General features: G+C 42.7%; 1 protein-coding gene across 12 annotated transcripts in view; it reads left to right on the top strand.

Annotated features, from left to right (window-relative positions):
• Syne1 (spectrin repeat containing nuclear envelope protein 1) overlaps positions 1-26776 on the top strand; it is a 482748-nt gene that overhangs the window by 292258 nt on the left and 163714 nt on the right. For 10 of the 12 annotated variants that reach the window (XM_036168948.1, XM_036168940.1, XM_036168942.1 and 7 more), the window contains 10 exons: positions 99-251; positions 3915-4067; positions 4999-5181; positions 6128-6265; positions 11789-11974; positions 12127-12249; positions 13068-13250; positions 15332-15475; positions 20324-20521; positions 21561-21701. In XM_036168948.1, coding sequence (XP_036024841.1) covers positions 99-251; positions 3915-4067; positions 4999-5181; positions 6128-6265; positions 11789-11974; positions 12127-12249; positions 13068-13250; positions 15332-15475; positions 20324-20521; positions 21561-21701 — 1602 coding nt within the window. Of the gene's footprint in view, positions 1-98; positions 252-3914; positions 4068-4998; positions 5182-6127; positions 6266-11788; positions 11975-12126; positions 12250-13067; positions 13251-15331; positions 15476-20186; positions 20522-21560; positions 21702-26776 lie in introns of those variants that run through there. The other 2 variants (XM_036168945.1, XM_036168947.1) reach the window with 2 other exon arrangements.

Genomic DNA, 26776 nt, shown 5'->3' with positions numbered 1-26776 from the left:
AAAATGTAAAAAAATTTTAAAAATATATAGGTACGTCATTTTCCTTCAGGTGCCTGTTTTTGTTTTTGTTTTTTCCTTCCTTTTCTTTCTTTCCTCAGACCCTCCTGGCTGAAGCCACAAGCCACCGAGAGAGCATCGAGAAAATTGCAGCAGAACAGAAGAATAAGTACTTGGGTCTTTGCACTATATTGCCATCTGAAACCTCCCTCCAGCTAGCTGAAGCTGCATTCGACCTAAAGATCCATGATCAGGTAAACTCACTGGGGGCGGGGAGCTTTCTGTGCTTCCCCAGGGTTAGTCCCGTAAGAGGGATTTTGGTTTGTACGATCATATTTCCCAGGAAACCAAGGAAAATAATTGACCACTATAAAACAATTAGCATTCACTTGGAACTTATTCCCAGGCAAGAAACATATCAAATGATCATAGCTATGAACAGTGATACTATAAAAATGTACTGTTGGGGTTGGGGATTTAGCTCAGTGGTAGAGCGTTTGCCTAGCAACCGCAAGGCCCTGGGTTCGGTCCTCAGCTCTGAAAAAAAAACAAAAACAAAAACAAAAACATGTACTGTTTACTTTTCTCATCACTGTGACAGAAAACCCAACAGAAGGAAGTGAGGGAAGAAGGATTTGTTTGGACTCAGGAGGGCATTTCATCATGGTGGGGAAGGCATGGGAGGAATGTGTGGCTGGGACTCCTCATATTATTAGAGACCAGGAAGCAGAAATCTTGGGCTATGAGTAGAGCTGGCTATAAACTTCACGTGCTATGAGCAGGAACTCACGTTTTCCAGCTGAGCCCTGTGTTCTAAAAGGACCACAGCATCCTCAAATGGCACCAGTAACCCAATAACCAGGAACCTGGTGTTCAAGGCATAAACAAAGAACTAGAATCTATCTGCTTCTCCCCCATGAGTAAAATAATATCTTAAAAAGTAAGATATGACATGTTCCAACATTAATATTGAGTAACCAGAGTGTGCTTGTCACTCTTGACGGTGAGTTTAGTCGGGTGAGATGAGAGGTGGGTGGGTGAAGATACTGAAGGAAGTGGACACACATGGGAAGTAAACAACTAAGGACCCAGTTGTCACTAGTGTGCGTGCTGAGGGTCAACACCACTAGAGGAAGGGCCCCATTCTGCCCTGCCTCCCGAACAACCAACGGAAGGCGCACCAGAATCAGAACTCAGGACTACAGACTTGAAAATTGTTTGAAACAAGAAATACATAGTCCCGGGTGGTGGTGGTGGTGGTGCACACCTTTAATCCCAGCACTCGGGAGGCAGAGGTAGGCAGATCTCTGTGAGTTCGAGGGCAGCCTGGTCTACAGAGTGAGATCCAGGAAAGGCGCAAAGCTACACAGAGAAACCCTGTCTCAAAAAACAACCACAACAAAAAACAAACAACAAAAAAAGAAAAAGAAAAGAAAAAGAAATATATAGTCCCTTTTGATGCAAAGACCAGGAGATTTGGAATCTTGCTCCCATAAAGAAGATTCACTTTCATGTAAAAATCATGTTGTGTGGCATCTGTGTGGAAGGGTAATGGGTTTTTAGAATTGTCTTGGTGGCTGATTGCTAGAGACTTTGAAGTTCAATTATAGACCACTCTATGTGGTGCAAAGAGACATACTGGAATGCTAACATGCTTTGTGGATCAGAAAACATAGACCACAGAAATCGTACATCTATGCTGCACTTTTGAATCTCCAGGGAAGGAGGCAGAGAGTTTGAAAATCATATCAGAATCCAGTTCTACTGCACCAGGGTTTTGAGCTAAACAAAGACATGCTGGTTTTTGTTGTTGTTGTTGTTGTTTTGAATATTTAACTGGCCTATTAGACTTCTTGGACACTGGAAACTAGTTAAAGTCTTTAAAAGGTCATTTAGGGGGCTGGAGACACGGTTCTGCAGTTAAATGCACTTGCTGCTCCTGCAGAGGACCTGAGTTTCATGCCCAGCACCCACATCAGGTGGCCCACAACCACCTGTAACTCCAGCTTCAGGGGTTCTGGCACCCTCTTCTGGACTCCATTGATATATGCTATACACACACACACACACACACACACACACACACACACACACACTAAAATAAATCATTTTTAAAAACATAAAATTTCAACATATTTTTCTCTTTTTACCTATTGCTTACTGGAGTTATTCTGTGCAATCTAGTTATTTGGCTGTTCAAGTCAAAGTGGTGCAGGCCAGGACAGTCCTAATGCAATGCTGCTTCTCTGAGAATTTGAAAGGCCTTTCTTATATCTAAAGAAAAACATTTGTCTCTAGGACAGCCAAAACTGTTACATGGAGAAATGCTGTCTTGAAAAACCAAAATAAATAAATAGAAGAAAAGAGACAAACGTGTAATTTATTTATTTATTTTAAGACAGGCTCCCTGTTGTAACCCAGCCTGGCTTCAAACTCATGATCTTGACCTTTCTGCCTCAGGCTCCTGAGTGCTGGGATTATTATAGGTGTGCATCACCATGCCTAGTTACCTTTGTGCTCCTGATTATTTTTTCCCCAGAATTATATTCTAAAAAAAAAAAAAATACATGGAGTAAATGTTGCTATAAATCAAATCCAACCCATTGTAGTATGTTTCTGTGTGTGTGTGTGTGTGTGTGTGTGTGTGTGTGTGTGTGTGTGTGTGTTTTGCTGGGAACTAAACCCATGGCCTCACACATGCAGCTGGCCAAGTACTCTGCCACTAAGCCACACTCTTCAGTCATCCTTTGTCACCCATTTTCTTACCATATTCACTTCCTGCTCTCAGACACTTCAGAAAGGTGCTTGAAACCATTTGTGGGTAGGTTTCGATTTCATTAAGAAAAAAAAAAAAAAAAAGGGGCTGGAGAGATGGCTCAGCAGTTATGAGCACTGGCTGTTCTTCCAGGGGACCCGGGTTCAATTCCCAGCACCCACATTGCACCTCACAACCATCTGTAACTCCAGGACCCAACACCCACACACAGACATACATGTAGGCAAAACATCCATGTACACAAAATAAAAATAAATAAATTTTTAAAAAGAAGAAGAAAAATCTTAGGAGATGACAAGATGGCTCAGCTGGGAAAGACACTTGCTGCTAAGCCCGATGACCTGAGTTTGGTCCCCAGAACTCCCACGGTGGAAGGACTCCCAAGAGTCAGTACCCTTGGCCTTGGCATGTGTGCTGATTTACACACACACACACACACACACACATAGTAAAAATGAGAGAAAAGCTATGAAGAGTCTATATCACAGACATAGGTCAGTGAGTAGACAAGCTAGAGTTAGCTGCCTACAGAGCAATGCTAACTAGCATTTGTAAATATTTAATGAATGACTCAGGGAACAGACATTGATTTTTTTTCTTTCTTACTGGGACATGCACACAGCTACTGAGAGCAAATCAGCCCTGAAGCTTTGGGGGCTTGGACCTACTTCCTCTAGAAATTTTAAAAATACTTATTTATTTCTAAGTGTGTGCGTATTCGCATGCATACGTGTGCCTGTGCACACACAGAGGCCAGCAGGAAGTATCCAGTGTCGTCCTTTATCATGCTCCACCTACCCTTTTGAGGCAGGGTCTCTTCCTGAGCTCATGGATACTGTTTACTCTTCGAGGCTAGAAGTCAGCGCCCTTAGCAATCCTGTCTCTGTTCCCTGTGGAACTGGGGTTACAGACAGGTACAGGCTTGTCACCTAGATTCTGAGATCCAAATCTGGTCCTCACAGCTGCTCAAGTACTTTTAAACCTGAGCTGTCTCTGCAACCCCTCGTTCATGAAGTCCATCAGTGTCTAGGCAGCGCACTGTCGACTTAAAATGTGTCTCGTCAACAGCATTTGAGAATTTTAATATCTCTTCTCTGATTTCAACAATGATGGGTTTTGATGTTCCTCCCTTGTCTTTTAGATCCAAGAGAAGGTACAGGAAATTGAGCAGGGCAAGGCTACGAGCCAGGAGTTTGGTCGGCAGATCCAGAAGGTGGCCAAAGATCTCACCACCATTCTAACAAAGCTGAAAGCCAAAACCGACAATCTAGTTCAAGCCAAGACTGAACAGAAGGTAAGGGGGGAGGACAGAGGGCAAAGGGGGGCAGGAAGGGGGCCCAGAAGGTAAGAAGGAGGGGCCAGAGGTAAGGAGGAGGGGCCAGAGGTAAGGAGGAGGGGCCAGAGGTAAGGAGGAAGGGCCAGAGGTAAGGAGGAGGGGCCAGAAGGTAAGGAGGAGGGGCCAGAAGGTAAGGAGGAGGGGCCAGAAGCAAGGAAAGAGGGGCCAGAAGGTAAGGAGGAGGGGCCAGAGGTAAGGAGGAGGGGCCAGAAGGTAAGGAGGAGGGGCCAGAAGGTAAGGAGGAGGGGCCAGATGGTAAGGAGGAGGACCCAGAAGGCAAGGAGAGGGGCCAGAAGGTAAGGAGGAGGGGCCAGATGGTAAGGAGAGGGGAAAGTGGAAAGGCAAGGGGTGCTGCTGGCTAAACTGCTTTGCTCTAACAGTGTTACCTGGTTATACAGAGTTCTTAACAAACCACCAAAACCCAGTGGGAAAAGGAGACAGTTAAGACATTACATAAGTGTAACAACACCCATCCATTTGTGTAATTTATCATTGTAATAGAAATACACAGATATACATGCGTATATGTATAACAGGAGAGCGAAAGATTCATGATAGTCTAGAATTCCAAATTTATAAATTCCAAGGTGAATCAGTCACATCTTGTGTTTGCACCCTATTGATGAGCTAAACAGCTCAAATCCATTGGGTGGGGCAGAAGGCAAAAGCAGTCCTCTCCCAGGGAAGCAGATAGGAGGCTCACAACACACCCCACTCTGCTGCTCTCACCCAAGAGATGCAAACCGCTAAACCATAGTAGCGTGATTATTTATAATTCTCACCTTTAACACAAACCATCCGAAATACAATCCTTCCGATCTTAGGAAAGCCCAGGAAATGTATTCTTTTCCGTAATTACTTGTTCTTTATCGTATTGACAACCGTATAGATGCTGGGAGAAGAATTAGATGGCTGTAATTCAAAGTTAATGGAATTGGATGCTGCTGTGCAAACATTCTCAGAACAGCACGGTCAGCTGGGCAAGCCATTGGCCAAGAAGATAGGAAAGCTGATGGAACTCCACCAGCAAACCATCAGGCAGGCTGAGAGCCGGCTATCCAGACTCAACCAGGTATGGGCCCCAGGCTAGAAACCAAAATGCCTTAAGGTGGACTCTATTACCATTTCTCTTCCGAAAATAAATAAAAAGACATTACTAGAGATGATGTAAGAAGTTTACTGTGGTTTATTTTCTACAGCGTTTCTATGATTTATATATAAACCTATGTTTGTTTCATAACAAACTACCTTATACTTTGACAAAGTTTCACATGAATAGACTTGGCTGTAGGTACTTTATACACTGGAGGTGTAATGGTAAAAAGAATAACCATCCATGAATGAGTTTTATAAAATCAGTTTAAGACAGATATAAATATTTTAAAGTTACATACACCCATATATACCATCTTAGGTTTTTAGTTGTCGATTGGCCTTTGCAATCTACTAAGCGTTAATCTTACAATCAGGTTAAAGTTAAAATGAGTAGTTCAGCTTTTTCTTAGGTTTTTTTTTTTTTTTTTTTTCTCATAAAGCCTAAGATGGCCTCAAAATCACTCAGTATAGCCAACAAGGACGTTGATCTCCTGATCCTCCTGCCTCTGCCTCCCAGACTGGGATAACAGGCACTGTACTTACTGTTGTTCCCAGCTTAGAAATTGATGAGTGTGGATTATAGTGTTGAAATTCTGCAAGAGACAGTCCCTGCTAGCCTCCTCCTTTACTCAATGGCATCTAGAAGAGGAGAGAAAGAAAAGAAAGAGAGTAAGATGAGAATGAGGAAGAGTGAGGAAAAGAGAAATAACTCAAGCACACTATGAACTTGGATTTTTTACCCTAAGGACACTGGGAAATCTTTGAAAGATTTTCCATAGGCAGGTGACTTTCCATGATCCTTTTCAATGTCGTAGACATCCCTACACCCTCTGAGATGGTTGTATCCAACGACACAGAGTAGGGATGAATTTCCCACTCACCAGATAGGATTTACATTCATCTGAATGTTAACGACTTTTCAGGCGTCATCACACTTAGAAGAATACAATGAAATGCTTGAGTCCATTCTGAAGTGGATTGAGAAAGCTAAAGTCTTGGTGCATGGAAACATCGCGTGGAATTCTGCAAGCCAACTCCGAGAACAGTACATCTTACACCAGGTAATTTCAGAAAAGGAAAAAAAAAAGTTAACAAAGAATGAAAAGAAACAGTTCATTTGACTGATCAGACTGACCCAAAATTTAAATGACCACAGTGTAAAATGATGGTAAGTGCCACCTAAAAAGAATGTTTCGGGGTCAAAGGTGGTTGCCACGAAATCTAATGACTTGAGTTTGATCCCCAGGTCCTACATGGTGGTAGTAGAGAACTGACTGCTGAAGGTTGTCTTCTGACCCCTCTGTGTGCACTTAACATGCACCCTCCCAATAAATACATGTAATTTTAAAAGCAGTATTTAAACAAACAAAAAAACAAACAACCAGTTGCTCTTCTGGTTTGACCACAAGTAGCTAAGGGTGAGAGTTCACTGGACTGTATATAAATACATATCCTCTACTTTCTTTATAACACCCTTTCCTCGAGCCTGAAAACAGTCAGCCCCATGCCATGGTCCCCGTGTTTTTGTGTTGTAGTTGCTGCTGTAGAACCTACTTTGGGAGGGACAGTTACATGCAGGAAATTCTTTCACATGAAAAGATACAGGGGCATGTAGCGAGATAATAGGCGTCACGCCTGGAAGGAGAGAAAGCCCAAACTCTGTCAACTGGTACTGTGTGCCTTGGAATAAAACACTGTCTCCCAGTTATGCCTCCTCACCTGTAATACAGGGATGCCAAGAATGTCCCTAAGTCAGTCAGCTGTGAGAGGACACCCAGCACTTACCTGGCACATGCTAGTGCTCCAGGCAGGTTCATACCTGCTTCCTTTCAGCTGCAGCCAAGGCTGAGTCATGTGGCTTACTCAGGAGGTCAGTGTAGCTGAGAACAGACCCTTTATCCACACCCTGGAGGATACATGACTTCATTTCCTCTGACCTTAGGAGACAAAAATGTTCCTTTTCTTTTGGTCATACTCTCTGGAAATTACTTCATCCTTTTAGTAAGTTACGATTGAATTAAACACATTTTTCTAACAGGACTTGCCACAAAATGCAGGCTAGTTTTCATTTAGGTTACATGGCTAAATTTTTCCTATTTACAGAGGGAAAGTAAATTTCCTTTTTTCCTTCTACCTGATATGGTTTTCTGGGTTCTGGATATTTTTTCCTCCTGGAATGTTTCCATGGCTCAAATTCCAGCCCTTATCTCTCATCTCTCTACTCAGTACACTCCTCCAAGATACAGACAAGCATTTCTCAGACAGCTCTAGTCATCTACTGTGTGATATGCTTAGATGCTGGCAGACTAGACTAATGTTACAAAATAGCTGGTAAACAAAGGAAATACAAATGACTTCTAGGAATCTAAAGATGCAGATTTAAGAACAGAAAAGATAAAGGGAATTTTAACTTTAAATGTCATGATAACACTGCTTTATATATATATAAAGAGAGAGATAGATATAGATAGATATATAGATATATAGATATATATCCCCATGCCCACCCCAGACAGAGTTTCTCTGTTAGCCCCCAGCTGTCCTGGAACTCTCTCTGTAGACCAGGCTGGACTCAGACTCGGAGATCTGCCTGCCTCTGCCTTCCAAGTGCTGGGATTAAGGCATGTGCCACCACTGCCCGGCTGCTTGCTATCTATCTATCTATCTATCTATTTATTTATTTAGCTATATTTTTAACAATGCTGGTAATTCAGTAAAATCATTAGAAAAGTAATTATTAATGCTGGTAATTATTAAAATCATTATATGGAGTCGATCAAATATGGCGTGGCTCAGAGCTATTGATTTCACTTCCTGGATTCCTTACATGAGGCTTTAATCCAAAATGTTAAAAATATTTAATGTGATATCAGTGACTGTAGTGGGATTTTCTTAACTATTTATGTATGTGTGTGAGAGAGGGAGAAACTTCAGGCACACATGCATGTACTGATCAGGATACAATTTCTAGTAGTCAGTTCCATCTTCCCACTGTGGGATCCCATCACTAGACTCACATCATCAGGCCTACGCAGAAAGGATGTTGACCTGCTGAGCCATCTTGATGACCCTGGAGTGGACTTTTAAAGGAAATTCAAATGTCAGACAGTGCTTTTTTGTAAGATGTTTGCATATAGTGGATCATAATGCAGGTTTCAGAAAAAATTAAGATTTTTCATTGTAGTTTTTAGCTTTTGAGATGAAGTCTTGCTGTGTAGCCCTGGGACACCTGGAGTTTATTATGTGGTCCAGCCTGGCTTTGAACTTGCTGCAATCCTGAGTATTAGGACCATAGGCATAAGCCAATATGCCTATCTCATGAAAATTTTAAAAGATTTGATTATTATTATATTATTATACAGGGTTAAACAAGTCTATTTTATGCATGTATATAATATATTTTGAGAATATTTCCCTATCTCCTTCTACTCTGCTCATTCTTTAAGATATATTTATTTTCAGTGTGTGTGTGTGTGTGTGTGTGTGTGTGTGTGTGTGTGTGTGTAAGAAGAGGGCATGGATGGGATCCCCTGGACATGAAGTTACAGGCAGTTGTGAGCCACCATGTGGTGTGGGAACAGAACCTGGGTCCTCTGCAAGAGCAGTGAGTGCCACTGAGCCTCTGTGCACCCGACCCTCCCGATTTTTACCCCTGCCCACCAATCTCCATTATTCCCAAAAGAGCTTTGGTTTTTCCCTTCATGGCATATAGACATGCTTGATTTTGTGTAGCTGTGAAGTCCAAGACCCATAAGAGAAAATGTGTGTTATTTGTCTTCCTGACTTAATTCACTTGGTAAGATTTATCTCCAGGGACATCCATTTCCCTACAAACGATGTAGCTTCATCCTTCTTTATAATTAAAAAAAAAAAAAAAAAGCTGAAGTAGTTTTTAACAGTTCCCAAGCTAATTCATTCCTTTTTTGCCTAACAAACAATTATGCAATACTTTCCTCATCTAGAAATTTTTAACAAGCATTTGGAATGGAAGGGATACTCCCCTGTCCCTTGTCCCCACAGAGGTGACCAGTTAAAAAAGGGACAGAAGCTGGGCAGTGGTGGCACACACCTTTAACCCCAGCACTCAGGAGGCAGAGGTAGATAGATGGATCTCTGTGAGTTCAAAGCCAGCCTGGTCTACAGAGTGAGTTCCAGGACAGCCAGGGCTACACAGAGAAACCTTGTCTCAAAAAAAAATGAAAAAAACAAACAAACAAAAACAGTGGGGTGGGGACAGAGAGAGAAACAGTTAGAATATGTAAGTGCAGAGAGAGAAGGCTCCAGGTACTGGGAACCTTGGGAATCATAGCTGCCTGACTGAAGAGGAAGGCCAAGGAAGGCTTCTTAGCAGCAGGTGATAATGAACAAGTCCTAGCCCCTGCTGCCTGCTCCTGTCTCACGCTTCCTGTGAAACACACCGTCTTGTGGAAATGCTAACAGCTGGATGAAGAATGCCTTTGGTGCCCTGGAACACTTGAAAGAACAAGAAGTTATAAGAACAACTGATAAGAAGAGTGGATGGAAATCTTCAGGAACCTGGGCTTTAAGTCAAAAGCACCCTGAAGCCATGGACGATACTCTCTCCCTGCAGATGTATAGCCCAGGCTTCGGTTTCAGAAAGCCAGTACAGCAGTGGAGAGTGGACTGCTGGTGTGAGGGAGCAGAGGAAGCAGCTTCTGCACTGCAGCAGCAAGTAGAGGACTCTCTTTGAAGATGGGGAGACAGAGATACTAGAGAGACTGAATTAGACATCTTAGGCGTGATTGACATTAGTGTTCGTGACATGGCAACTGGGCGGATTAACTGCATCCTAGACCAAAGAAAGCAACCTTAGGCCACCTGGATTGTCTACACAGAAGCCCAGGAGGGAGCTCACGTTAGAGAATCCTCGGGTGTTTCCATTAGAGGGCAAAGCTGCCTGGGTTCACCCCCTGAAACAAATGCAGTATAAGAAAAATCTACTTGTTCTAATGTCAGATGGAAAAGAGATATAAGGAGGTACATTGTGCTCTTAGCTAACTAAAAAAAAAAAAAAATGCCCAGATATACTGGCAATTATTTCTTATAGTTCTCTCAGGCATGAACAGCCTTCAGCCCACAGTCTACATGTATCCCATGTATATAACCACGAATGTTCCTCAACATATTTGTCAACGACAGCATTGTGTCACAGTGTCTAAAGTTTGGACATCCCTGCCAAGGATGTGATATGATGGCATACTTTATTTTTCTTATATCTATATAGAATATATTCATTGTGGAAAGAAAAATGCTTCTTTTATCTGAAAATGATCTAAGTAGAGTAGTGCATCCCTGTTTCTCCAACTGCACAGTCTGTGTTTCCCCGCCTCTGTGCCCTCCATGGGCTGACCCCTCAGTATAAAGTATCCTTCCCTTCCTCCTTGTTTTAGTTAGAGTTTTATTGCTGTGAAGAGACACCATGAACACGGCAATTCTTATAAATGAAAATATTTAATTGGGGCTGGTCTACAGTTCAGAGCCTTAGTCTGTTATGGTAATGACGGAAACATGGCAGTGTACAAGCAGACATGGTACTAGAGAAGGAGCTAAGAGCTCTACATCTTGATCCACAGGCAGCAGAAGGAGACTGTGAGCCAAACTGGTCATAGCTTGAGCATAGGAGGCCTCAAAGCCTGCCTCTACATTGACACACTTCCTCCAGCAAAGCCACACCTCCTAATCGTGCTACAGGAGAAGCATTCAAAACATGAGTCTATGGGGGCCACACCTATTGAAACTACCACACTTCTTCCTCATCTGTTAAAATGCAGATACCTTTCTTGAACACCATTGGACAGACTCATCTCAACCTTCCAACAAGTTATTCCACATTTGGTTCAAATTATCTCGTAATACGTGGTCACTCTTTCATTTTCTCTTTTCATATTCAGATGCACGTCTGTATATGTGTGTTGTCTGTTTGTATTGTAATATTATTGTTAGTCCCAGCAGGTGGTATAGACTGAGTGATGAGAGCTTCTCCTCTCTCAACACTGCGAATGGCTTCTTCCTCCTTGTCTTACTTGAAACAAATTCGAAAAGGCTTTTGTTTGCAATGCTCATGTGTCTTTTTGTTTCTGCTAGCACTCAGATCTTGGTCGTACAACACAAGAGCTGGAAAGTCCTTCTTTAGTGTAAACGTGGGGAAAGGCAGGCCCAGAGATGTGATCAAGACACACAGTGTGTCCAAGCATCACAGCTGCAGGAATCCCCCTGCCTCATGGAGGGGCATGGGAGGGGAGCTGGGTGTGAGAAAGCATGAACCCTCAAGTCCCACACTCAATAGCAAGTGGCCTTGGCAAGCTATTAAGATTGCTGCCCTCTGCTTTGTTTTCTTTGCAATCGGGATAACAATGTACAGCCTGTAAGTGGATTCACAAGTGGGGGGATGGCCAAACATTGTGCCATGCTCATAGAGGTTCCCACAGCATCAAGGGTGAGTGTGGATTGCAGCTTAGTTCTCCATGGCCCTTTCCTGTTCTGTTGTCCTTTACACTGCACTATACATATCTGTATCCCCCTGCCCCTATATCAGTTTCACAAATATCAACACTTCATTCTAGACGCTGTTGGAAGAATCTGAAGAAATCGATAGTGACCTGGAAGCAATGGCTGAGAGAGTGCAATACCTTGCCAACGTGTACTGCACAGAAAAAATGTCACAGCAAGTGGCACAGTCTGGACGGGGGACTGAGGAGTTACGGCAGATGATCAGAGTTCGTTTGCAGAGTCTCCATGATGCAGCCAAGGTAAACAACAACAACAACAAAACTGGCATGCTGTCAGGGGGAGGAAGTGTACACCCACAGTGAGACAGTTTCTTGAGTATGGTGCCATTCTTCAGCTATGACGTTGAACTTCAAGTCAATGTATTGATGTTCAAGTGGGGTTTGTTCTCCAGGATATGAAAAGGTTTGAAGGAGAGCTGAGAAATTTACAGGCAGCTTTGGAACAAGCCCAGACAATTCTGACTTCCCCAGAGGTGGGGCGCCTTAGTCTCAAGGAGCAACTGTCCCATCGACAGGTGAGCAAAAGAATTGAGGATGGACTGGGGGAATGGTTCAGCCTTCAAAGTTCCTGCCTTGCAATCACAGGATCAGATCCCCATAACTCCTGTTAAAAACCTGGGTGTGGCCAGGTGTGGTAGAGCATGCCTAAAATCCCAGCACTAGGGAGGGAGAGGCAGACAGACAAAGCCAGCCTGGTCTACATGAGTTCCAGGCCAGCAAGGGCTACATAGTGAGATCCTGTGTCAGGAAAACAACAACAACAACAACAGTAATAATAATAATAATAATAATAATAATAATAATAATAATAAAAGACAGGGTGTCCTGTGCTTAAAAACACAGTGCAGGGGACAAAGAAACTGGTGGTCCCTGGGGCTTATGGGCTACCTCCCCTACCCTACTTGGCAAGCTCTCAGCCAGTGAGAGAGTCTGTCTTAACATTTCAAATGTTACCAGCTATTCAATAATGATATCTGAGCTTGTTCTCTCTGACTTCCTTATGCATGGACACACATGTACAATCCCCACTATGCACCTGCAAATAGGAACTCAAGTGCATATGTGCATTTACCTCCCACCCCACAACATGACATACACATGCAATAATTTAAGATGGACAGGGTGGTAGGGGCTCTATTTTAAACACAGGATAACAAGAAAAATGTTTTCTAAGCCCAATGCTAGTCTTAACACAGATACATTATTGAGAGCATACCTTCCTTGCAAACTGTGTTGACCCATAGCTACAATTCAGGAAATGTCTTTGTTTATGCCCTATATGATGGAATTCCTAAAAGCTTAACCTGCCCTCCCCCGTTCCTGCCCCTTTCAGCATCTACTGTCGGAGATGGAGTCACTAAAGCCCAAGGTGCAAGCCGTGCAGCTCTGCCAGAGTGCTCTCCGGATCCCTGAGGACGTGGTCGCCAGCTTGCCCCTGTGCCACGCTGCCCTGCGACTGCAGGAGGAAGCCAGTCAGCTGCAGCACACAGCCATCCAGCAGTACAACATCATGCAGGCAGGTGCAGCTGTGGAGCGAGTTCAGACAGCCCGGGCCCAGGCTGGCAGAGCAAGTGCACATGAGTCATGGGCTGCTTTTCTTAGCATTGTGTGGGCTCAGCCATCAAAACACCCCGGGTGCTAAATTTGACAGTCTGTTGTAGTTATATAAAATCAGGAGATTAAGACTATCATGTGGATCAGCCACAAAAACCCGGGGAAAGCTCTCTGAAAATTATCCTTTAGTGAACATTATATTTTTTATATATATAAAGAATGACTCATAGACATTAATTTTGTATGTGGTTGTATATGCACCTGAGAAGAATCTAGGTATGGTGATATGGGGTTGCTGTTCTATATTACACAATTACTTTCATGTTTCAGCTAATTTGTGCATTTTCTGACCTAAGAAAGACATCCAAACATAGCTCTTAATCCCTTGTGGTATTAAGAAAAAAAAAAAAAGCACATTTCCATGAAGAAATAACACTACTTACTTTAATCTTTCCTTTAAAGTAGTGCTCACCTGCTTTGTGAATAATTATATGTCATTAAAACCACATGTACTTGGGCTGGAGAGATGGCTCAGAGGTTAAGAGCCCTGGCTGCTCTTCCAAAGGTCCTGAGTTCAATTCCCAGCAACCACATTGTGGCTCACAACCATCAGTCATGAAATCTGCTGCCCTCTTCTGGTGTGAAGGGATACATTCAGACAGAACACTGCTTACATAATAAAGACTAAAAAAAATTTTTTTTAAAAAACATGCATACTCAATAGTACAACCATCTTTGATCATCCATCACTTTGTAATTTGTTAGACATCAGAGCCCTGAGGCTACAGGTCATGCGTAATTAATATTATCTGCTCCTGGAGCTCTTGGATGTTGTCTTGTTAGTCAACATTTTTTTAAAATTTTGCTTTGCATTTTTGTGTGTGGTATATGTACATGACAATGTGGGTGCTTTTGTGTATGTGTGTGTGTGTGTGTATGTGTGTGTGTGTGTAGTGTGGTGTGGGTTAATGTCCATGCACATGTATGTGAAGGCTAGAGGTCAACACTGTCTTCCTTGCTTGCCCTCTACTTTATTTCTTGAGACAGAGTCTTGGGTTGAACCTGGAGCTATCATAGATTTGCTTAAGCTAATTCACCATTGAGCTCTAGGGAACCCGTGACCCCTCACCTCTTAGTGATGGGGTTACATATATGGCATTTTGTTTTAACACTGGGGATTTGAACTCAGATCCTTATGTTTGCATGGCGGTCACTTTACCAACTGAGCCATTTCCCCAACCCATTAGTCAGGATCTCTTGTCTATTGTCCTGCCTGCTCCACCCACTCGCTGGCCATTGTTTTTCATTTTCTGTGATGTTGGTTTTTTCCTTTACTTTTTTGACTCTTTCCAGCTCCCAAATAAATCACACATGGAGGCTTATTCTTAATTATAAATGCCCAGCCTCAGCATGGCTTGTTGCTAGCCAGCTTCTCTTAAAATCTTTTGCCTCTGGACCTTTTCCTTTTCTTACTTCTGTATATCTTACTTTCAGTCTTACTCCATGGCAGGCTGGGTGGCTGGGTGGCTGGGTGGCTGGGTGGCTGGCCCCTAGCATCCTCCTCTCCTTGTTCTCTTGTTCTTTTTTTTTTCTCCCAGATTTCTCCTATTTATTCTCTCTGCATACTAGCCCTACTTATTCTTTCTCCTGTCTCGCTATTGGCCATTCAGCTCTTTATTAGACAGGCACAGTTACACAGCTTCACAGAGTTAAACAAATGCAACATAAAAGAATGCAACACATCCTTGCATCATTAAACAAATGTAACACATCTTAAAATAATACCCACAACACTTCTGGACAATCTAAGTAGGTAGAACAGAGAGACTCCTGATTTCTCAATTATTTTGATTTCATTAATAATTCTATTACATTTCAAAAAAGATAAAGTTGACATATCTAAGTGAAAGTTGATAATCTGTGCCATCTAACGGACCTTACCCATCTCCTTTTGACTTCCTGGGCACTGGGAGAAGGTAATGTTAATGGCAAATCTCCCCAGTGACTTTACAGAAAAACATATTCTTATTTTTTCTTTCCAAGGAGGCAGTTGTACAGTATGAACAGTATGAACAGGAAATGAAGCATCTCCAGCAGCTGATAGAAGAGGCTCACAGAGAGATCGAAGACAAACCTGTAGTCACCAGTAACATCCAGGAGCTACAGGCACAGATTTCTCGGCACGAGGTAAGACAGAAGGGCGGGCAGGGCAAGAGCAGTGAGCACTGGAAACTAGCTTCCTTTGGTGGCTGGAAGAAAAGTACCCCTTGCTCTGTGGGGGATCTGCTTGATTCCAGCACTTTGGCTGCCTTTCTATTTTGAAGGTTATTCAGTAACACAGGTATTCCCCTGCATTCTGCAGCCTCCATGAGCTGTTGCTGACATGTCTCACCAAGTGCCCCATGCATGGGAACAGATCAATGCAGGAAGCTGTTAATTTATGAAAATAGCCTAATTCTTGACTTTAAAGCCTTCTAAGAAACAGCCGTGCTCACCGCTCTGCTGCATTGTCTGCCTTCTTACACAGGGTGGTGTCATATTACAGGAAAATCAATTTCACTAAGATCAAGAATTATCAGTGGTTCCTCAAGCAAAGATGCCTCCTCCTTGTCTCTTGGGCATCACCATGACCTTGACCCCAGACACATTCCTTGCATACTCCTGGTCTCAGGACTCACAGCTCCAGAGTGACAAAGCTCAGTGACATTCAGCAGGGAATTTCCTCTGTTGGCCTGTCTTTTCCTATTAGGTCAATTTACTGTCCCTTGGGACTGAGTCTAAGCTCCATAAATTTTGGTGGGTAACTCAGAGAGGGTCAAGGATGGACAGACGGACATTTAGCTTGTCCCTCTGCTCTTTTACCTTTATCATAAGACCAATCTTTCTGGCCCCAGTATGGAAGTAAGTTTATCAGAGATTGAAAGGTTCCCTTGAAGCATGGAAAATCTCATGTCTGCTTTCTATATCCAAGTACACGATTTCTTGACATGGTATACCAGAACAGTACATTTCTGTGGTTGGCAAAATCAATATTCTGCTTATATTCATTTTTACAGCTATGGCCATTGTCTGCTAGCTAGCTGTTTCTTTTACTCACTGGTAATGAGTAGTGCCAATTTTTGAAATCACTGTCTACATGGTATATTATATTTTTGCCATATATTATTTTATCCCTGTTTCATAGGATCCAAAAATGCTGTTTCCATAAGTCTTTTATTATGACCCAAATATTTTTGTAATTTGTCTGGAGTAATATTGGCTATTACTGGAGCGTATGTTTTGGAAATAATTTAAGAAATTTACATCTTTCTTGTAGGGTTCTATGAAGATTGGGTTTGCTGGGTTTTTTTAGGTTTTCCTTTTGGTGGGCAGTGGGGTGGGGAGAGGGGGCAAGTTCTCCAGGCTAGCCTCCAACTCTAGATTCTTCTGCTCCAGTCTTCTAAGGGCTGGGGTTATAGGTGAATGCCCTTACAACAACCAACCTATAATATCTATACTATGCTTTAAAAAAAAGAGGAAGGAAAAAAGGAAGGAAGAAAGGGAGGGAGGGAGGGAGGGAGGGAGGGAGGGAGGGGAGGAAGGAAGGAAGGAAGGAAGGAAGGAAGGAAGGAAGGAAGGAAAGGAAGGAAAGGAAGGGAGGAAGGGAGGAAAGGAAGGAAAGGAAGGAAAGGAAGGGAGGAAGGGAGGAAAGGAAGGAAAGGAAGGAAGGAAGAAAAGAAAGAAAGAAAGAAAGAAAGAAAGAAAGAAAGAAAGAAAGAAAGAAAGAAAGAAAGAAAGAAAGAAAGAAAAACCAATAAGACAGCTACTTTTAAAAAAGTGACCTCTCCCATATCTACTGCTGGTCAAATTCAGTATTTGGAGTTCAAATTTTGATGCCCCCTCCCCCACAGCTTTTTCCATGCACTGTAACAGACTGCATGTGACTTCATCACAAAAAGAGGAAGGTAGTTCAAGACAAGAAATGACTGTCCCAGGTCGCAGAGCCACCTCTTTGCAGAATTTCTAGCAGACTCAGATTGTGACCTGCCTCATCCTGTCACAGGTTCCCCTGTCTTCATGTTGACATCTGTCAGCTTCATCCTGTGGCTTAGAAGATGTGTCACATAAATGATGATGTAGATACACGCAGAGGTCATCGTACAGAAAAGACAAACACAGGAAGGGAAGCACCGAATGGAGAAAGCCCAGTGATAATGCCATAAAAATCGGGATGTGGGTTGTTTCCTGTATTTGCCGACTACGACTACTTTTATTGAGTTTCAGTTTTAATGAGTCTGATACAGTTACAATTGCACTCATAAGCTGAGCTTCTTTTACTCTTTGAAAATTTCAAAAGGCGCAGTTCATATGAAAACCAAAACCAAACCCCAGGCTACTTTTAATCTATAGGAAAAAACACTCTGACTCCTTAGCTTCGCACCTGACATCAAAGCCGTGCTCCTGAGGACAGGAGGCTTCCCAAAGGGCTTCTTTCTTCTTCGGAGAGGACATCTGCCCTGAAGCACCCACTGCTATTATCATTTGTAGAAATTCCTAGTCCAAATTAAAATATGCACGCATATACTCTTTTCCATAAAGGGTTAACTCATTTACCCACCGTTGGGTTTATCTTAGTGGATTTACCTTAGTCTTGAGTGGCAGGTGGGTTTCACAGGGGAAAGCTCTGTAGCCAAGTGGGTTGACTACAGAGTACAGACTCTGATGAAACCTAGAAAATCCAAGTCCTGGAAGCGGTTATCAGAGCTGCATTTTTGACAAAGATCACAGATGGCTTTCATACATGCTAAAGTTGAGGTTGTCACCTTGGAGAAAGGCGCTTCCTATCAGCAAGAGCTTGCCTATGCGGAGCACAGCAGGAGAGAACTGTCACCTGCCTTGTGGCCACACAGTGGGCAAAGTCTATGTCTAACTCTATGGACTTCATGAGATCTCTCTGCTTCACTTTTAGAGGCAAGGAACTTAAAACATACATATATACAAACAAACAAACAAACAAAAAGTTAGATTTAATTAAGTATTTTCAGCCACAGGAGTTGTCACATTTTATGACTTCTGCTTTTTAAAACACTGGTTTAAAAATTCCTAGTGTGAAGTAGCATCTAGTCAACAAGCTGCTGGCTAGATTCTGTGGGACTTTCTCGTCCTTTGTTTACTTTCAAACAAAGCCTGTGTGTGTGTGTGTGTGTGTGTGTGTGTGTGTGTGTGTGTGTGAAAGAGAGAGAGAGAGAGAGAGAGAGAGAGAGAGAGAGAGAGAGAGAGAGAGAGAGAGGTATATTATAATATTACAAAACGTTGACATTTAGCCTGGTGTGGTGGCACACACCTGTAATCCCAACACTCTGGCTGAAACAGAAAGATTATGAGTTTAAAGCCAGATTAATTTACATGTCAGGACTCTATCTTTCAAAAAAACCATCCTCTCTACCCCCCCCCCCACTCCCCACCACACACACATACATCCCACAAGGAAAAAGAAAGAATTTGATGTTCACTGTCTTACCTCAAAGGGAAGAAGAGATAGCTTACTCTTGTGCCATATATGAATGACCATGCCCAAGGCACATGGATTCAGGCAGCCCTCCTATAACATGTTACACCATGGAAAAGGATGGTGTTATTATAGCTATGAAACATATCAAATGAAAGTCCTAAATCAAGACATTTTTCAAGTGCCTTAGTGAGAAGCCTGGGTAGGTGGCTTACAGGAAAGCCAGGAGACCTCTTCTATAGGTTTCAGATGTTATCTGAGCAGTCTTAGCTTTGCAGTGTCAGAACTTAAAACATCCCAAAGAATTTACCTGATGTCAGCATGAGGTTAGGTCACACAGAGGTGGATACTAAATATTAAAGGTATTAAAGACAGTCTATGGTAATTTGTCCCTGATCTGGCAATAGTCTGTGGAGTTCCAACCATCAGCCTTGTGGCATCTTTAGGACAGATGCAACTTTTATTCCAGGACCTTGATTCCCGGTCACAGAAAGTTCTAATAAAACACCAACTGGCAGCTCCGCAGACACAGAAACCAAACATGTATCTTACTAGTACATGCATTTTTCTTCAATCTGTAAAGCACACAAGGAAATCTATTCTAATATGTTATAGTTGTCATTTTTTATGCCAGCAAGAAAATATAGCTGTAATATTTAGAATCTCCACACTTCCGGAACTGGTCTGCAGTTAACCCTGTTTAAGGAGCTGTATGCTGTTCAGAGTATAGTTACAAAAAGCTTCAATTATGTCTCAAAATAATATTTTTTTGAGAGCAAAATGAAATCAGAAGTCATTAATTTACACATTCCTTTAGAGCGCTGCTTTGAAATATGAGAAACAGGTGTGATGCGTCTGCTGAAGGAGCACAGGCTAAATAGACATATTAGGAGATCAGTTGGCATATAAATTAAGATATCAAGACTATACTTTCAGGGATCATTTCCATAGTTCGTTGCAAATTAAGTGATCATAGCTTTCATATGCAATATTCAGATCTTCCTATGTAATAAAAAAACAACGGTCTGGGTCACAAGAGCCAGCAGGCAGTTTACTTTGTGACCCTGTCTTACTAAGTGACTGCCACCTCTTGGACGTAGTCAGTATAAGAGCTGAGCATTGCATTTTTTTTTTTTTTTTTAGTTTTAGTCATCACATGACCTAATTTCCATGGCATGAACCATCTGGTAAATTTCAGAGGCTTCAGGTATTTTTTTTTTTTTTTTTTTAAGTTGCCAGCTACTCCTCTTGTCGGAAGTTCATGATAACACAGGGGTCACCTGCCAGGGCTCAAGCCCCTTCTGCTCGCCCCCATTTTCCCAGGGCAAGCTTGGCCGGGGCGCACTGTCTGGAGTTGGGCCGGGCGGCGCTGTGGTCTGGCTCAGTTGGGCTGGAGGAGCAGCAGCAGCCCACAGCTGTAGACCGCCTCTGCTCGGCGGCGCAGGGCTCGGCTCCGCCTCTCATTGGCTCCGGGCTGCAGGAAGATGAACGCCACTACTGTTTCCTTTTGATGCTGCGCTGACACACTGGGGGAAATGTTTCCTCAGGAGCTGGCGCAGAAAATCAAGGGCTACCAGGAGCAGATCGCCTCTTTGAATTCCAAATGCAAGATGCTGACAATGAAAGCCAGGCACGCCACCATGCTGCTGACCGTGACCGAGGTCGAGGGGCTGGCGGAAGGGACCGAGGACCTGGACGGTGAGCTCCTCCCAACACCTTCGGTGGCCCACCCCTCTGTGGTCATGGTAAGGATCAAGTCTGCTCCTGCTCGCTTTGCTGTTTAGACTGGAGCTGGTGGTGTCCCTAAGAGGCATAGGCAGGCTTCTTTAGGGACTAGCTTTAGAGCTTGTAGATTGGAATCCAGGAGCCGTTTCCTTCATTTGCAGAGGCAGCCCAGGGGCCAGAGCTGATCTTTAACCCTGTACACAGGGGCAGTTGGAACTGTTAATGTTAGATTTGGAGTCCAAGATCCGCCTGTCATTCATGTGCAATCTTGCAATAACACTGACCTACTGCATGCTTTATTGTGAAAACAATTCCTTTACACCACAAGGACGTGGGAGGCATGACACATATATTGAACTGTTTTCCAAGTTGGATATATAATATATGCATGTACCACATGATTAGTTAAAAAAAAATAGAAGAACAGCTATTATGAGAAAAATAAGGAAATTGAGAATTCAAAGTTTAGTTTTGGGTCAAAAGAAAGAGACTGTATTTACTCTTTTGTACTATTATTTCCTCATCCATTTTGCAACTTAAAATACACCGAGTGCTTTGGTAACTACAGTGTCTTCTGGTGATGGCTATTTTCCTCACCTATGTCATGCCTCAAGTAATGTGTAACTCAACCCAAACCTATGTGGTCATGTGTGACTTTAGATGCTTTTGTCTTCCTGGGATATTAAGATGTCACAATAGACCAAGTTTTATTTCATGTTCTCTTTTCCTTGGTCGACTCATGCTTTTTTTTTTTTTTTTTTTACTTATTTTATAAAGACACAAATACACTCAATAAAAAATAGAGACACTTTTAAACAACAGCAAAACTCTTGGCTATGATGTGCAGCCATGGATCTCTCTCTGTTTTAGAAATAGTACTAACATGATATTCACTTGACCATCATGCGTTTAAATACTAACTCAGAGTTAATCTGTAAAGTAGCCCCAGTCATTCCAACTTTGAGTGGATAACAATGTCCTGAGCTGTGTGTGTGGAGGTTTTGTGCTAACATAGCTAACTGATTTTTATGTCCTCTGGGCTACATTTTTATGGGGCAGATGACTGCAGGTCGCTGTCACACTTTGCTGTCACCTGTCACGGAAGAGTCTGGGGAGGAGGGGACCAACAGTGAGATTTCCTCTCCACCCGCCTGTCGCTCTCCATCACCTGTGGCTAACACAGAGGCATCTGTTAACCAGGTACCTCCCATTCACCTTTCTTTGGCTGTGAGCTCTCGCTGGATTCAGTACTCCATTTTCCACCCCCATTAGGATGGGGCTTCATCGGATTTGGGTCCAGGGGCACATCACTGAGTGTTTTCATCCCATAAATTATGACTGTCAAGTGGGACAAGTGGCCCTCCACATGTTGCCACCTCTGCTGAGCTACTGACAGTGAGACAAGCGAAAATTAGTTCATGGGAATTAGAGACCAATATAAATAAAAATTCATTCATGAAAATCAAAGCCTGAAAAAGGTCCCTATAAGGCCATATGGCTTCCTAAAGCAATCACAGGCACGGGGGTACTGTATCCTAACAGAGAACGCAGTAATATAGTTGATTCTATGGCCCAGTTAACAAGCATTGAGCACACGGCTAACACTATGTCCTACTTTAAATAGAAAACCTTGTCATTCACATGAGACTTTTATTTTCCAAAAAATGAAGATGAACCTTGTTACGGGCTGCATTTTAACAAACTTCATACTAAATATAGCATATTCTAAATTATGTGTCAAAATGTTTAGTGATACATATTTGATATAAGCAAAATACTTTGAAAATAACCAAAACTTGTAACACATGGTAAGCGATGCTGTATTTCTAGCCAAAAAAAAAGAGGACATATTTTAATGATGTTGCTAGGAAGTTATGTAACTGCTGGAGAGCTGAGACAATATTGTGAGGAAGCAATAATTATAGCAAACATACTTGAGGCTGTACTATGATTCTACCACATCTCTTGTATCTTAAAGCCAAACAACTATTCAAATAACAAAGGGGGATAACATCGATGATACCTCTAGATAATATAAGAATCTGTTGGTAGAAATCGATACAGTTCTAGAAGTTTTCTTGTTTTTGTTTTGTTTGACAGGGTTTCTCTGTGTAGACTTGGCTGTCCTGGAACTGCTCTGTAGACCAGGCTAGCCTTGAACCAGAGATCTGCCTGCCTCTGCCTCCTGAGTGCTGGGATTAAAGGCGTGCACTGCCACCACCCTGGCTCTAGAAGTTCTTTTTTCATCCATTCCTCAGATACATTCTCAGCTGGGTGTGGTGGCTCACCTCTGTCGTCTTAGCACTTAGAGGCTGAGCTAGGATTGCCATGAGTTCAAAGCCAACCTGAGCTACATAGTGAGTTTGCCTCCAGCTTGGGTTCCAGAGTGAAAGGGTCTCAAAACTAGCAAATCAATTCAAATCGAAACACCTCTGAGACAGGGTTGGGGATTTAGCTCAGTGGTAGAGTTCTTGCCTTGCAAGCGCAAGGCCCTGGGTTCGGTCCTCAGCTCTGGCAAAAAAAAAAAAAAAAAACCAAAAAACAAACAAACAAAAAACACCTCTGAGCATGCTGAGCTGAAGAGCTTCTGCCTTACACCAGACAGAAAGGTCAGCAATAAATAATGGCAAGTGTAGTAAGAGGAACTTGACAAGAACAAGAAAAAAGGAGAAGTTCAGAACTCCCTGGGAGATTTGGGCAGCTGTTTCCCAAGTTCTGAATTAAAAATATAAATTACTCATCTTTTGATGATACGTTCTTTCCTGTGGTTACAGATGTCATTAGAATCAGAGGAAATGGGCTATAGTCAGCTGGTAGTGTATTGAAAGATTAGGTAATGAATGATCTTACATTTTTCAGGTAGAACAGTTAATATTGATCTTGAGACGGTATGCTATGGAAGTGTATGACTTTTGTAATGTTGTCTGTTTCTGTGCTACATCTAGGAATATACTTTCAGTGTACATGTGAGTTATGTCTAGTTTGTCATGACAAAACATATGCACATTCTTCTTGTTATTAATCGGCATCAATTATAGTGCATAATGACATCTTAAATGGAGCTAAGTGAAACTTCCTGTGGCTTAGGTTTTTTTTTTTTTTTTTAAACAAGTCTCCTTGTTTAATGTCAATGTCAGTGTCAACAGGGCAATGCCAATTAAATCACGTTGGTAGGCAACACATCTAGATAGGGCAGTATGTTCCACTAACACTCTTGTTGGTAGTAGTGACCTTCTTTGGGCTAAGGCAGACAGCTTGAGTTGGAGGACCTTATAGCATTGTTCAATCAAATCAACCCACAAATGCCATCAGTTGGCCACATGTCCCTCTTGTACAGTATAAATCAACCCAGTTAGAAACTACGACAGCTTGGGCAGCACTGTACTAGATTTCAGAGTTGGTTTTGGAACTCCAGGAGCTTCTGGAATGTACCCTTCAGCTCCAGTTTTCAGACTGCCAAAGCTATACAGAATGTACACAGCTGTTCAAGGGAGAGCCAGATATAACTGCTTCATAACATCCCATCCGTGGAGAGGCTCTGTGCTTGCTCTTTCTGTAAGTAGATCTCTGTTACATAACAAACAGATTCCCCCTCACAGTCAGTGTGTTCCCTCTGCTGACTGCGAGAGAGGAGAAACATGGAGGCGTCCTCAGAACTTGCTGCAGCCCTCATCCCCATAGACTCAAGCCATGACCTGGATTCCATGGAAGAGCTGAGACAAATATCATCAGACCTTTAGCCTCCAGATCAGAAGCTCCCTGAGATCATAGCCCTTCAGTGTCCAAGCTGATTGCCCCTTGGAAGTTCCTCAACTCCTCATGTATAAATGGAAATTCATGTCAACACAAAATTGCCAACATTAAATGAGATGTTTAGTTACCACTACTTTGAAGACTAGAAAAATGTGGACTGAATGGTAGCCAAATATGTCCAGATTTATTTCCTTGGGCATCTTTTCTTTCTTTCTTTTTTTTGTTTTGTTTTTTTTTGTTTGTTTGTTTGTTTTTCTTTTTTTTTTTTTCCCGAGACAGGGTTTCTCTGTGTAGCTTTGTGCCTTTCCTGGAACTCACTTGGTAGCCCAGCCTGGCCTCTGCCTCCCGAATGCTGGGATAACAGGCGTACGACACCACTTCCCGGCGAGAGTCATATTTTTTTTTTCACTTTTATACATAGGGAGAGTCATATTTTTAATGGTGATTCCTTGCTATACCAAGTATTGATGGTAGCAGTTATTTACAAGACTGCTTAGTAATGTACTTATTGATTTCCAGTAATCCTCCTGGAACAGACCCAAATACTCATATACAAAAGATGAAGGACCCTAAGAAACCCCTAAGAAACGATCTGTTGTGTCGGTAGGCATGAGCCATATACACATAGAGCACCCACCCCACTTCCGCACGCCCCCCAAAAGCATGGGTTTTTGGTAGCAAATTGTATTCTAGCTCTTTGGAGGCCTTCCTTATTTGTAATGGGCTATGTAACTGAGGAATTTCAGCATATTTACAGCCAGGCTTTGATTTTTCATCTTGGTGGCAGTAATAGTTCAGTAGTGCCATCTTACCCTATATTCCAAGACTCCTTCCTGTTCATCATTCCATAGATGGAACCACACACTGTTTTCCTCGATATAGACACACCTACCAAGAAATGAGTTTTCAAATTCATGAAAGTGAGGGATTACCAGCACCAGCAATAAGAGAGAACACTTATATCAGCATACCCTGGAAAACTTACAGTTTTTATGAAGTGCTCACTAGGGGATTTTCCATTTATAATTTCAGGACTGTGGTTGACTATGGGTCGCTGAAAGTGCTGAGAGTGAGACCATGGGCGTAGATTAGGGTGACTACTGTGTCACGTCTCCTTCCCATAAAGTAAATTTAGGAACGAGATTCATTCTGCACAGCCCCCGCCTGCTATTTGCTGAACACACAGAAAGAACATGCTCAGAAGGAAAGGCCTCAGGCATTATGGCAGTTATTAAGGAGCTCACAGGTTTGTGAGAAATGGAGGATAATGGGGCTAGAGTAGGAGTTCTCAACCTGTGGGGTGTGACCCCTCTGGTAATCAGATGACCCTTTCCCGAGGTCACCTAAGACCATTTGAAAACACAGTTACTACAATTCATAACAGTAGCAATATTACAGTTATGAAGTAGCAATAAAAATAATTTTATGGTATGGGAGAATCACCACATGAAGAACTGTATTAAAGGGTCGCAGCATTAGGAAGGTTGAGAACTGCTGGGCTAGAGTGGAAGAGGCCTGAGAAGGGGAAGCAGAGGCATGGGAGACCACAGAGGCAGCAGCCAAGCCGGGTGGTTTCAGGTCTGGGTCAGACCCTGCCCCATTGGCTGTAAGGGAAGGCGGCATCGTGAGGTATGTGGAGGATGCCAGGAGAACAGGAGGTGAAGCTTTCTCAGGTAGAAGGGACCCCACGTGGGAAACTGTGGAAGCAGAGAGAACATGGGCCATCACAGCAACTACAAAGGGGTTTCAGTACCACTGGAAAAACTTAAGATCGGGAGGCAGGGGTATGGGAGCCACACCGTGAAGGACCACATAATGAATTTATGTCACATGAATGAGTGGCATAAAGTCCTGACTTTATCCAGAAGACAGAAGTGAACCACGGGAGGAATTTAACTAGCAGCTATGTACAGAACTTGTTTAGAACAGATCATTCTTGACCAGTGAACATAATAGAAGCATGTGTGTGTGTGACCTTCTTTTTGCTATGTTAAAATGCACCAACAAAGCAGCTTTGGGAGAAATGGCTTATTTTGTCTCAGTGTTCCAAAGGGATCTGGTCTATCACAGAGAGGAAGATAGAGTGGCAGATGGGCAAGGCATGGGCATGAGCCAGATGGCCATATCACATCTGGATTCAGTAATCAGTGCAAGCAAGAAGTGGGGCTGGCTATAAAGCATGCATTATATGTGTGTACTATGTACATGTGTAATGTGTGCATGAATTGTGTATGTATTATGTGTTTTCTATGTGTTTTGTGTAGTGTGTCGTGTGTGCATTTTATGTGCATGACATGCACCTGTACAAATGCACTCTGGTGGGTAAATTTGGATTGATCAAGATAGTGTCAGGGAAAGGAAAGAAGAGGAAGCAGTACCCATGTTGCTGTGTTGTCAATAACTGTCAGGGACTTAGCTGGCAGCTTCAGCCACAATAACAAGACCAGGAGAAAGTAACATTCATGCTCAGCGTTGCGCTGGTACACAGAATCGATGTAACGTGTTCCAATTACAGAGTGCAG

This window comes from Onychomys torridus, chromosome 19 (assembly GCF_903995425.1).
Source record: "Onychomys torridus chromosome 19, mOncTor1.1, whole genome shotgun sequence".
Classification (NCBI taxonomy): domain Eukaryota; kingdom Metazoa; phylum Chordata; class Mammalia; order Rodentia; family Cricetidae; genus Onychomys; species Onychomys torridus.
Note: the sequence above shows the minus strand (reverse complement) of the source record. Positions and strands in the feature narration are given on the sequence as shown.